The 14,180-nt window shown below is 37.3% G+C and overlaps 2 protein-coding genes across 11 annotated transcripts in view; one reads left to right on the top strand and one right to left on the bottom strand.

Moving 5' to 3' along the window:
• The window catches only part of PPM1E (protein phosphatase, Mg2+/Mn2+ dependent 1E), a 179,635-nt gene that overhangs the window by 145,773 nt on the left and 19,682 nt on the right, over window positions 1-14,180 (top strand). For both annotated transcript variants that reach the window (XM_014826739.3, XM_070482899.1), the window contains exon 2: window positions 9,291-9,409. In XM_014826739.3, the coding sequence (XP_014682225.1) occupies window positions 9,291-9,409 (119 nt within the window). The remainder of the gene's footprint in view (window positions 1-9,290; window positions 9,410-14,180) is intronic.
• The window catches only part of TRIM37 (tripartite motif containing 37), a 144,135-nt gene continuing 141,472 nt past the window's right edge, over window positions 11,518-14,180 (bottom strand). For 3 of the 9 annotated variants that reach the window (XM_044745155.2, XM_070482894.1, XM_070482898.1), the window contains one exon: window positions 11,518-12,081. In XM_044745155.2, the coding sequence (XP_044601090.1) occupies window positions 12,078-12,081 (4 nt within the window). In that variant the 3' untranslated portion in view covers window positions 11,518-12,077. Of the gene's footprint in view, window positions 12,085-14,180 lie in introns of all 9 variants that reach the window. The other 6 variants (XM_070482891.1, XM_070482896.1, XR_011493744.1 and 3 more) reach the window with 5 other exon arrangements.

Below are 14,180 nucleotides of genomic sequence, written 5' to 3'. Positions count from 1 at the left end.
TATTGTTTCCCTTCTCTGAGAAGGCATGGTGTCCGAAAAGATCCTTTTAATACTGATGTCAAAGAGTGTACTGCCTACGTTTTCTTCCAGAAGTCTTATGGTTTCAGGTCTCACCTTTAGGTCTTTAATCCCTTTTGAGTTTATTTTGGTGAATGGTGAAAAAGAATGGTCAATTTTCATTCTTTTACATGTGGCTTTCCAGTTTTCCCAGCACCATTTGTTGAAAAGACTTTCTTTTCTCCATTGTATGCCCTCAGCTCCTTTGTCAAAGATAAGCTGTCCATAGATGTGTGGTTTTATTTCTGGGCTTTCAATTTTGTTCCATTGATCTGTGCACCTGTTTTTGTACCAGTACCATGCTGTTTTGATTACTGTAGCTTTGTAATATGTTTTGAAGTCAGGGATTGTGATGCCTCCTGTTTTGTTCTTTTTTCTCAGTATTGCTTTAGCAATTCGGGGTCTTTTGTTGCCCCATATGAATTTTAGGATTCTTTGTTCTAATTCTGTAAAGAATGTCATTGGGATTCTGATTGGGATGGCGTTGAATCTGTAGATTGCTTTAGGTAGAATGGACATTTTAACTATGTTTATTCTTCCAATCCATGTACATGGAATGTCTTTCCATCTCCTTATGTCGTCATCCAATTCTCTCAGAAAGGCCTTGTAATTTTCATTATATAGGTCCTTCACTTCCTTAGTTAAATTTACCCCAAGGTATTTTATTCTTTTTGTTGCGATTGTGAATGGTATTGTATTCTTGAGTTCTTTTTCTGTTGGTTCATTACTGGAGTATAGAAATGCTACTGATTTATGCAAATTGATTTTATACCCTGCAACTTTGCTGTAGTTGTGGATTACTTCTAACAGTTTTCCAATGGATTCTTTGGGGGTTTCTATATATAAGATCATGTCGTCTGCAAACAGCGAGAGTTTCACTTCTTCCCTCCCTATTTGGATTCGTTTTATTCGTTTTTCTTGCCTGATTGCTCTGGCCAGGACCTCCAGTACTATGTTAAATAAGAGTGGTGATAGAGGGCATCCTTGTCTCGTTCCTGTTTTCAGGGGGATGGGGTTCAGTTTTTGCCCATTGAGTATGATGTTGGCTATGGGTTTGTCGTATATGGCCTTTATTATGTTGAGGTAGTTTCCTTCTATGCCCATTTTGTTCAGAGTTTTTATCATAAATGGCTGTTGGATCTTGTCAAATGCCTTCTCTGCATCTATTGAGATGATCATGTGGTTTTTATTCCTCAGTTTGTTGATGTGGTGTATCACGTTGATTGATTTGCGGATGTTGAACCATCCCTGTGTCCCTGGTATGAATCTCTGTGGGGGTCTCTTTTATAAGGGCACTAATGTTATTCATGAGGGCTCCACTCTCATGACCTAATCACCTCCCAAGGACCTCACTTCCAAATGCCATCATGTTGGGGGTTAGAATTTCAACATATGAATTTGGCCTGGGGGAAGGGGGTGCAAACTTTCAGTCCATAACAATGATTTAACGTCTGCCTTATCCTTAAATACTGCTCCCAGATGCTACTGTATAACTTCTTAAATGTCTAATTTGGGGAAAAAACTGATTTAAAATAAAATAAAATAATTGGTATAAACATTGACAAGTACTGAACTATTTAAGGTCATTAGAATATATTTTTATAGTTCAAAATCTTCCACCAGGCATGTTTTGGGCTGCAGTTATTTTTGAAATAGAATTGGAGTCAAGATTGACCTGCCCAGATAAATATTTTGAGGATAAAGATGACACTGGGCAATGTGAGCAGCAGGGAAGAACAATGGAACATTCATGAATCTGAGTTCTGTGTATTTGTGTGTGTGTTTGAGGAATAACTATTGTTAGCTTAAAGTGAGATCCTGTGCTTTGTGGACAGAGTTCAGTTTATGAAGCTTAATAGAGCCTGGATTTCTTCTTTACAATATATAACATTGAGAAAGTCAGTATACACAGAAATTAAAATGCATTCATGTATTCATTAACATAAATAGCTTTAAGGAAGTGGAATGTTTCATTTATGTGACTAAACAAAAATTAAAACTAAATGACCTGTAATGATATTTCAACATTGTTCAAGGGTATTTATGCATATAGTTTACATATGACTTAGACACAAACAAGGATTTTATTTATTTTATTTTATTTTTTGAGGAAGATTAGCCCTGAGCTAACATCTGCTGCCAATCCTTCTCTTTTTGCTGAGGAAACATCCGTGGCCCTGAGCTAACATTCGTGCCCATCTTCCTCTACTTTATATGTGGGACGTCTACTACAGCATGGCTTGTGCCAAGTGGTGCCATGTCTGCACCTGGGATCTGAACCTGCGAACCCCTGGCCGCCGAAGCAGAACATGCGCACTTAACCGCTGCGCCACAGGGCCGGCCCCAAGGATTTTATTTTTATCTAATATATAAAGTTTGTATTTTGATCCCTAAAACAAACAAAAAAGTAACAAATTGGTGTTACATTTCCTTTTGTTCTCAGGATGTGAACTGGACTATATTCGAGGGGCCTAACAAGATTAATTTGACTTTAAAAGAACCAGTCCCCGAAAATGACATACACTGAAAAAGTTGAAAAATTTCTAATTATAGTTTACTTCAGCAATATTCTCAACATAATAACATTTGTAACCTGAGTTCTCCAAACTGCAATGAGTTTTGGCCCTCTTCTGATATTTGCTATGTAATACATTTGCCGCATTTTAAAATCTCCTTTCTCAGGTTCTTTCAAGCATTGTATGAGAAATGATGGAAGAAAGCGGTTTGTTATGTTATTATCATGTTAGCCACTCCTGGTAATTCTCTTAAAAATGAGAAGCTTTAATGATAAGCTTTTATTTGAGGGGTATCAAGTATTCTCTGATGTGACTATGTTTTAAAATATATTTGCAATTCTGATTTTTCAGAAATAATCACTTTCAATTCAGAGTCAAAACCATAAGAACTTATTCATGCTAAGTGTTATAGCTTTCTGACTTGTAAGAATAGCTGATGTGGGTGAAGCATCTAGCCTGATGTTTTATAGCTAGCTATTAGTCAGCTGATCCTCCTCCCTACTTCACTGAAAATATTTTCATTCTGTCTGACAAAAAGTAAAAAATTACATTAACTGTGACTAAAAATGTATTGCAGTTGACACATTAATGAGACTAATGGTTCTTCCCTTATTCTCTAAAGTTTTCACATTCTTACCTTTGGTGAACCTAGATCCAGATACTTTAATAATTACACAAAGGACTTTTTTTTTTTTTGAATTCTAGGGAGCAAGGGTACAATAAAGATTTTCAGATGTTTTAAATATAAATTTTAATTCATTTTATTTTTGTTTTTTTGGTGAGGAAGATTGGTCCTGAGCTAACATCTGTGCCAATCTTCCTCTACTTTTGTATGTGGGATGCTGTCACAGCATGGCTTGATGAACAGTGTGTAGGTTCGCACCTGAGATCCAAACCCATGATTCCTGGGCCACTGAAGTGGAGAGCGCAAATTTAACCACTATGCTACTGGGCCAGCCCCAATATAAATTTTAAAACAAACAAAAGGACCGAGTAAATGTTATACCTATATACTAAAAGTTTGGATGCATCCAGTTAATCGAAGTAAAGCATGATAGAAAGGTAAAGACAAGCAGTGCTGACAAAGAGTTTAGGTCTATGAAGGAAAATTTTGACTCATCAAGAAAAATTCAGTTAACTTAGCATGAAAGGAGAAATGGTAATACTGTTTACAAAGCATATGGATTTCAAGGGATGCTACCAATTTATTTCATAATTGTTAAAGGGCAGTGCCTTTCAAAAAAATTTTTTTTCATCGTAATCAGGATTCAGTATATATACTTACTATACTTACAATATAACCTGGAATATTTAGCCTTAACTCTATTTCCTTTTTTTAAAAATGCTGGTCATAATTCATAAGTAAATTTTATTACTCACTAATGGATCATACTCTACAATTTGAAAATAACGATGAATGATAAAGAGAATTTTCTAAGTTATTTTTTCTTGGGTACTTGGAAATGAACATTGCCATTTTATCTATTTCTAAACCACTCAATTTCTTGGTCTCACCAAACCTTGTTATCACAAAATTGCACCAGCTCCAAAATTGTATACACAAGCATCCTGTTCTCAGACTACAACATTCTGTCCTTCTAGGTTATATGCCCTGGTACTCCCACTACCATTCTTTAATTACATTTAGACCACATTGATTTGCAACTCATGTCTGTTCTTTCTTAGCCAACTTAGGCAGCGTTAGCCATGTTCTAACATTGTAATCACATCCTTTAGAAGACCCCCAACTCCCATGTCTCTACTTCACTTTATAGTACTCACCTTGCAAAACTCCAAATCTTGATGAACTAAACAATTCTTTTTTTGCCTACACATCTTCCATCACATGAATGTAGATGGAGATAATTGTACGTATAATCAGAAAGACTGGTTTCATTTAAAAATTGTCCCAAACTTCCAATCATCTCTCAGCTCTGACAGTCCTACTACTCTCTGATATGACTATTCCATTTCTCCTTTCTCTTCATCCCTTCTCCCCCATGTGCTTTCTACCTCTCCACCCAGTTGATCATCTAATCCAGTGGTTCTCAAAGTGTGGTCCCATCATCTGGGAACTTGTCAGAAAATTCTCAGGCCCTACTCCAGGCCTATTGAATCAGAAACTCTCGAGATGGGAACCCAGCAATCTCTTTTTTTTCCAAAGATTGGCACCTGAGTTAACATCTGTTGCCAATCTTCTTTTTCTTCTTCCTCTTCTTCTTCTCCCTAAAGCCCCCCAGTACATAGTTGTATATACTAATTGTAGGTCCTTCTGGTTGTGCCATGTGGGATGCCACCTCAGTATGGCCTGATGAGCAGTGCCATGTCTGCGCCCGGGATCCGAACTGGTGAAACCCTGGGCTGCCAAATTGGAGGGCGCAAACTTAACCACTCGGCCACGGGGCCGGCGCCCCAGTGATCTCTTTTAACAAGTCCTGTGGGTAATTCTAATGCACACAAAAGTTTGAGAACTACTGATCTAGCTTCATGTTTCATTGAGAAGCCATTCTCCAGAATGTAACCCCCAAAGGCAGGGGTTTTTGTGTTTTTTGGTCATATATGTCCTGAGTGCTAGAATAGTGCCTGGAACACTGTAAGCCTCAGTAAGTTATTGTGGAATCAAACCATTAGATGAGAACTCCCTTATTTTCCTACTAAGAAATCTAGAAACCTACCTGCATCTGTACCCATTTTCTTCCTTCCTTTTCTAATTAAGGAAATGTGCCTCATCCTATCAAAGGTCAGTATTTCCATACATGGATTGGATCTCATCCCTTCTTGCCTTCTCAAGAACTGCTCCATTGGTCATCCCCTCTCTCCTGCATTATCAGTCTTTCTCTACTGATCATTCTTTAGTATACAGTCAGATTCTACCCCATTCTGAAACAACAAACTTTCCCTGTCCCCACATCCTTTTTCAGTTATGCCCCATTTCTCTTTCCCTCCACTGCCACACCTCCTTGCTTCCCACTCACTAACCCATTCTAATCTGATTTTCACCTCCACTATTCAGTAGTTCATGACAAAGTCAATGATTTCTTTAATATCTTTATTGAGATATAATTCACATACCATAAAAGTTACCCATTTAAAGTATACAATTCATTGGTTTTAGTATATTCAGAATTGTTTAATCATCACTACAATCTGAGATTTAGAACATTTCATCATCCCCAAAAGAAACCCCCTACCCATTAGCAGTTACTGCCTACTCACCTCACCCCTCAGCCCTAGGCTGCCAATACTCTGTTTTTATAGATCTACCTATTCTGGACTTTTCATATAAATGGAATCATACAATAATGTGGTCTTTTGTGACTGGCTTCTTCACTTAGCATGATGTTTTCAAGGTCCATCCACGATGTGGCATGTATGAATATTTCATTTCTTTTATGGCTGAATAATATTCCATTGTATCAATATACTGCCTTTCATTTATCCATAGTCAGTTGATGGACATTTGGTTGTTTTTACTTTTTGGCTATTATGAATAATGCTGCTATGAACATTCATGTACAAGTTTTTATGTGGATATTTTTATTTCTCTTGGGTATACACCTACAAGTGGAATTGCTGGGCCATATAGTAACTTTATGTTTAACATTTTAAGGAACTGCCAAAGCAGCTGCACCATTTTACATTCCCATCAGAAATACATGAGCGTTCCAATTTTTTCACCATCACCAACACTTGTTATAATCTGTCTTTTTGATTATAATCATCCTAGTGGGTGTGAAATGATATCACGTTGTGCTTTTGATTAGTGTTTACCTAATGACTAATGATGTCGAACATCTTATGTGCTTATTGGCTATTTGTGTATCTTTGGAAAAATACCTATTCAGATCCTTACTCCATTTTTAAATTAGATTGTCTTTTTATTATTGATTTATAAGAGTTCTTTAGAGGCCGGCCCGTGGCCGAGTGGTTAAGTTCGTGCGCTCCGCTTTGGCGGCCCAGGGTTTCGCCCGTTCGGATCCTGGGCGCGGACATGGCACGGCTCATCAGGCCATGCTGAGGCAGCATCCCACGCACCACAACTAGAAGGACCCACAACTAAAAATACACAACTATGTACTGGGGGGCTTTGGGGAGAAAAAGGAAAAATAAAATCTTTTAAAAAAGAAACAGAAGTGTTCTTTATTTATCCCTGGATAATATTCCCTCATCAGATAAATTATTTGCAAATCTTTCCTACCATTCTGAGTTTTCTTTTCACTTTCTTGATTTGTGGCATGAAAGTTTTAAATTTTGATGTTGTCCAATTTACCTCTTTTTTTCTCTTGTTGCTTATATTTTTGGTGTCATATTTGCCTAATCCAGGGTGATGAGGTTTTACTCCTTTTTAAGATTTTTATAGTTATAGCTCTTACATTTAGGTCTATCATCCATTCTGAGTGATTTTTTTGTTTACAGTGTAAGGAAAGAGTCTAACTTGATTATTTTGCATGTGTGTATTCAATTGTCCCAGGACCATTTGTTGAAAAGACTATTCCTTCCCCATTGAATTGTCCTGGCACCCAGTCAGTGATGATTTACATGTTATTAAATTCAATATCCAATTTTTCCCTTATCTGATTGGATTCTCAGCAATATTGACACTGTTGACCATTCCCTCCTTCAAATATTCTACTCTCTTGGTTCTCCTTTTACTTATCCTGCTATTTCTTTTCAGTATTTATAGGTTCCTTATCTTCTACCAAGCTTATAAATGTTGGGTTTTCAGTTACTAAGACTGTGTAACAAATTAGCACAAAACTTAGTAGCATAAACAATCATTTATTATGCTCACAGTTTCTTTGGGCCAGGAATTCAGACTGGGCAAAGCAGGGTCAGCTTACCACTGTTCCATGATGTCTGGAGCCTAAGTGGAAGACTCAGGCTGAGGACTGGTATCATCTGAAGGCCTGTGCCATTACACGTCAAGCAGCTGATAACAGCTATTGACTAGGAGCCTCAGTTCACATGCACATGAGCCTGTCCCTGTCTTGGGGTGGGGGCAAGAGGAAGAGAGAAGAAGTGAAAAAGATGAGAGAAGAGAGGTAGAGAAAGCCAGGGGGATGTCATGCAGTCTTTTATGACCGAACCTCAGGAGTCAGAGAGCATCACTTTTGCTACATTTTTTTTTTCATCAAAGTCTCACATTCAAAAAGAGGAAACAGCTCTGCCTCTTTATGTAGACTGTTAAAGTTCTTAAAGAGCATGTGGGATCACAAATATTGTTGTGGCCTTTTTTAGAAAAATGATTGTCACAGTCTGCTCTGACCACATAATTCACATCCTTCCCACATGCAAAATATACTCCCCCTGTCCCTCCAAATTCTTCCAAAGTTTCATCGTTTTATGGCCTCAGGCTCAGGCTTGAGGTTCAGAATCTCAAGGAGGTCAGGTCCAGGGGCAGGTGAGATTCCTTGGGTACCATTTCTTGAGGACAGCTCCTTGAATAGTTCCACTTGGTTTGAAAACTTGGGGACTAAAGAGGCAAATTATCTATCCCCTTCCCTACCATTACCCAACGTACAATGGCAAGGCATAAGATAACCTTCCTATTCCAAGAGGGAAAACAGGAGGCACATAGAAGTCACTGGTCCATAGCAATTCTTTTTATATTTTCTCCTGTGTGATCTATTTCCATAGTTTCAAATACCATCCATAAATTCATGACTTCCAAATTTCCTAACATCTCTGAGCTCCACACTAGAATATCTAATGAACCATTCAACACCTTCACTAGGGTATCTCACAGATATTTCCAACTTAGCATGCTAAAATGGACTCTTGTTTTCTACTTTACCTTTTCTTTCACAAATCTCTTCTTTTCCTGGTTTCTCCATTTCCTAGTTGCTCAGACCAAAATCCAGGACTCAGCCTTAATTCTTTTTTCTCTCTCACCTCTACATCCAATAAACATCAAGTTCTATATTTTTTTTTTCTCCAAAATATACTTTCTCATCTCACCTGGATTACAACAATCTCGTTCTTGGTCACCCTCCTTCATTCTTGTTCCCTTCCAATTTCCTTTGACACAGCTGTCAATGTAATATTTTAATTAATATGTCTGGCTATGGCACTCTCTTGCTCACAGTCCTGAGTGACTTCCCACTGCACTTTGAATAAAATCTGAATTCCTTACCATGGTCTAAAAGGTCCATATAGCTGGCCTTTGCCTGTTTGTAAGACTTTATCGCCTGCCACTTTCCCTGACCCACTATAGTACTTCATTTTCTCTGGGCTTCTTTCAGCTCCCCAGACATACCAAGCGTTCAGAAAGGGTCTATATACATGCTATTTTCTCTGCCTGGAATATTCTCTCCCAGCCTCCCACCTCCACATAGCCAAGTCTTTCTCACCCTTTGAGGCATGGCATTCCTGACCATTCTGAGTAGGTATCCACCCCCCATCATTCTCTATCACCTATTTGTTCCCTTTATAAAACTTATCCCAATTTTAAGTTATATCCTATTTGTTTACTTATCATGTCTCTCTAACTAGATTGTAAGCCCCACTAGGTCAGGGGCCATGTCTATGTTATTCATCAATATATATCCAGTGCCTAGGCAGAGTGCCTACCACATAATATACACTCAATAAATGTGTTGAATATTATTTAAAGGTACAATTTTGCTTTGAGACAATGTTAATTAAATAATTATTAATAATGTTAAATGTGTTGTTTCCTAAATCTTACTGAAATAGCCCTTTTTTTTTCTCTTTCAGTAACTGCCCTTCCTTTTTGGCTGCTGCTTTAGCTAGAGCCACATCAGACGAAGTGCTTCAGAGTGATCTTTCTGCACATTATATACCAAAGGAAACAGATGGCACAGAAGGGACTGTGGGTGAGTACCTTTCTACGTTATTTGTTTAAAAATATTAAAATCTTCTCATGTGTGGTGATCCACAGAAAATGTCTGCAAAATACTAAATCTAATTATGTTTACCCACAGCTTGATTTTATAGCGGTCGCAAGAGAAAAAAATGCAAAAAAATTTTTTTCAAAATAATCAATAAAAGGAGGGAAAAGGAAAAAAATAGATATATTTTGAAAATATGTGAATGTAAATGGAGCAAAAAATTATCATAACAGGATATTATCATAAATAATATCTAGATAAATGGAAAGAAGAAATGTGAAGACAAAAGAAGAGATAAAGTTTAAGCAAAACCTATTTAAAATTTTTAGCTTACCTTTAAGAATCCAAGTAAAAAATCAGACATAAAAATTCAAGAAATCAGCTATAACAAAACTTATTAATTATATTGTTTTATATCTACAAATAAATAAATAGAGCTCTTTATGAGACTTATGTAACTTGTGATTTAATTGCATGGATCATTGTACATCTTTTTTCCAGGCAAATTATGATGCCTTATTAATGAAGGCATATTTAGTAATGTATTAGTCTTATACGTACTTGACAGGCTCTACAGAAATACTGATTTTTATAAAAATTAGGGAATTATTACTCAAAATTGTTAAGGAATTTTATTTCACTTTATTCTAAGCATTTGCCTTTAAATATGGTGCATAACGAGCAAAGCATATATTAATGGAGCAGAGTAGCTAGATTCCAAAGAATGTGAGGCAGATAGAAAAGTAAACATTCCGTTCTTCCTTTATTTCTCCAGATCATTTTTGACAGAAAACTGGCAAAGGAGAAAGTCCTCTGCTTGTTTTTACTGAGAGTAATTGATTCACTTGGAACCAAATTGTTCCAGAGTCAAGCTGGATGGAATTCCTGCTACAAAGCATTGGTCTTTCCTCTGGTACTGATGCATGAAGTAAAAGCCCCGTAATGAAAAGATGAGGGACATTAAACTCTGCATCACTGCAGCCAGGGTGCTGGCTGACTCAGTTCCAGCTCAGTACAATGACATTAACGACTGATGAGTAATTTACAGCTGTGAGAGGGTGGACTGCTACTTTGGACAATTTTCTCTTTTTCGCGCCCTATTTTATTTTTCCATTTCAAGCAGCAATTATTTATATACTGATGTTCTACACTATTCCCTGCAGGAGAATACTTAACGTAGCAGGATTGTAGTGTTGCCCTACATGCCTACTTTGGAAGAATTTTCTGAACTCCCATAAGATAGCAAAAGTGAAATTAAGGGTGTTTCTTTGGGTGGGTATCATTGGTCCTTCTGATTTTATATTTTTCCAAAAGTTTACCCAGTAACGTTTCCATGCCATTGCTGTGATTCAGAATGATCTATTATAATTCTAAACTATTTGCAAGTCCTTAATCTAAATTATTTAACCCAAATCACTCAGTGTGAACGGCACTGAGGAGATCCTCTGCAGGCGTATTGTTTATCCATGCATCAGAGTGGGAAAGGAGCATACTGAACAAGGCCTGCCGTCACTGCCTTAAAAGCACTGAAGTCCCCACTGAAATGGCTTTTGTCTCTCCTTTTAGTTTTTTCCAAAAACAGACTTAAAAAAAATTCTTAACTTAAAGTTCATGTTTCTGTCATCCCTAACAGAATGTTTGCTAAACGACTTTGCATATCTGTTGATACAAGTTTAGTTTGGCAGATTTAACCCCTGGCCAGACAACCTAAAATCAATCTGAAATATTCCAATGTAAAAATTAAAAACAGAAAGGGGAAAATGATCACTAATACAGAAGAAATGAAAAGAATTAGGAAAAATTTGTGTAAACTAATTTGAAAATGTGTATTTTATGGAAAAATACAAATTAACAAACTTTACCTAAGAAGAAAGAGTTAGAAGATTGTCAAGGAGCCACGTTCCCAAAAGGACAGAACAGGTGACTCCACAGATGAACATTTTCAAACGATCAAAGACAATCCCAACATTTTTTAAAATGAATTATCCAATTGCATAAAGAAGGAAAATTTGCATAGCATAACACTAATATGAAAACTTGCCTGAGACAAAACTAAAAAAGGAAATAGATCAGTCATTAATCAATGTAAAAAACCTTAAGTAAAATATTTGTATATTGAGTACAATAGTTAATTCATCTGATGAGTATTTTATTGAGGGCCTACCATAGTTTAGCACTATGCTGGGGAAACAGCAGGGAACAAAACAAAAATATTGGGAAGTCTATTAGCCTAATTTATATATTAATAGGTTAAAAGAAAAAAACCTGGATAATTTCTAAAGACATCCAAAAAACCAATTGATGAAATTCAATATGCAATCCTAATTTTAAAAATATACTTAATAAAGTAGAACTACATGGATGCATCTTGGACACTGGGGAACAAAATTTGACTCAAGCCAAAATCTAGCATTTACCCTTAACGCACACTCAAGAATTTTTTTATTCCAAGTGACAACCAACATAACTCAAACTGGTTTCAGCAGAACAATTTATTGGCTACCCTTCAAGGTAAGGGCTACACAGCTGGATTCACAGCTTCACATGATGTCATCAGAACCTGGCGCTTCTCCAACTCTCGGCTGTACTCACTTTCATCACTTATTTTCAGGCTCCATGTGGTGGCCAGATGACTGCGAGGAGTGCCAGGTCTTCATCTGCTAGGTTCAAATCAAGCAGGGAAAGAAGAGTAACTTTACTCAGTTGCTCTTACATAAGTCACAGGATTCACTCTAATTGGCCCAGCTTGGATTATTTCCATTCCTGAACCAATCACTATGGCCAGAGGAATGTGATTCTCTAATTGTCTAGACCGGAATCACACGTTTTACCCCTAGATGCACATGGACTGAGATGGAAATGTTCCTAGTAGAAAGTGGAATATTTGCTAGGTGGCAAAGAAGACATTAAAGCAAAGTTCTGACTCAAAATAGCAAGTAAAATTAAATAACCAGGAATTAAGAAACATGAAAGACCTCTGTTAAAACTCTATTGAGCAACATCAAAAGGATTTAAATTAATGACACAGTCTCTCTCTGTAGTCTAATTTGGGAAATGCAGAGTATGGGTGTTAGAGTCAGACAGACCTAGGATTGAGAATGGTCTTACCTGTTTGTGAAATGTTCCAGAGACACAGAATGTAGCAAATACCCAATAAATGTTACCTATGGTTACAGAATGTGGTAAGAGCTATAATAGATGTGTCAACAAAGTGAAATGGGAACATAAGGGAAGGAGCAAATGGGAGGGGGTAGGGACAGATCCAGTGGCTTACTAAATATTAGAGGAAGCTGGTATTGCTTCCTCTAACCAATTTAATCTGTCTACACCAGTGCCATCCAAATAGACAGCACAATGATGGAAATGTTCTCTACCTACATTGTCCAACGTCGTAGCCACTGGCCATATGTAGTTATTGAGCACTTGAAATACAGCTAATGTGACCAAAAAACTGAATTTTAATTTAAATAGTCACATATAGCTAGTAAGCTACCTTATTGGACAGTGCAGGTCTATATAGTAAGAGTAATATATAAACCAAAGAATACTATATTTATATTACTATTTGAGAACTGGAAACCATCCTGATAGTTAATATCAGTTATTTGTTTCACCCCACCCCATTCTCCCTCAGTTTCTGAATTTACTTATTGTTTTGCAATCTTTTGTTGTGACTGAGTCAAATGCACACCCTACATTTGGGGGACTAGACTGCTGCAGAGACCAGATGGGTTGGAATGATACAAATAGTAATTGCTGGCTGAAAGAGATAGTCTCTGGCAAGTGGTGTTTTTTGGTCTTTTTTCAAAAAAACAGAAGATTGGAATTGCTCAAAACAATCAAAATGTTGGGTTGTATTGGCTTGTTTCCTTCTTTTTAAAAAAATTTTTATTGAGGGGCTGGCCCCGTGGCCGAGTGGTTAAGTTCGCACGCTCCGCTGCAGGTGGTCCAGTGTTTCGTTGGTTCAAATCCTGGGCGCGGACATGACACTGCTCATCAAACCACGCTGAGGCAGCGTCCCACATCCCACAACTAGAAGGACCCACAACAAAGAATATACAACTATGTACTGGGGAGCTTTGGGGAGAAAAAGGAAAAAAATAAAATCTTTAAAAAACAAATTTTTATTGAGTTAATGATAGGTTACAATCTTGTGAAATTTCAGTTGTACATTATTGTTTGTCAGTCATGTTGTAGGTGCACCACTTCACCCTTTGTGCCCACCCCCCACCCCACCTTTCCCCTGGTAGCCACTAATCTCTTCTCTTTGCCTACATTTTTAAATCCCTCATATGAGTGGAATCATACACAGATTGCCCTTCTCTATCTGGCTTATTTCACTTAACATAGTTCCCTCCAGGTCCATCCATGTTGTTGCAAATGGGACGATTTTGTTCTTTTTTATGGCTGAGTAGTATTTCATTGTATATATATATACCACATCTTCTTTGTCCACTCATCTGTTGATGGGCACTTAGGTTGCTTCCATGTCTTGGCTATTGTAAATAATGCTGCAATAAACATTGGGGTGCATAAGACTTTTGGAATTGCTGACTTCAAGCTCTTTGGGTAGACCAGTAGTGGGATAGCTGGGTCGTATGGTAGTTCTACTTTTAATTTTTTGAGGAATCTCCATACTGTTTTCCATAGTGGCTGCACCAGCTTGCATTCCCACCAGCAGTGTATGAGGGTTCCTTTTTCTCCACAACCTCTCCAACACTTGTTACTATTAGTTTTAGATATTTTTGTCATTCTA

This window comes from Equus asinus, chromosome 13 (genome assembly GCF_041296235.1).
Source record: "Equus asinus isolate D_3611 breed Donkey chromosome 13, EquAss-T2T_v2, whole genome shotgun sequence".
Lineage (NCBI taxonomy): Eukaryota > Metazoa > Chordata > Mammalia > Perissodactyla > Equidae > Equus > Equus asinus.
Note: the sequence above shows the minus strand (reverse complement) of the source record. Positions and strands in the feature narration are given on the sequence as shown.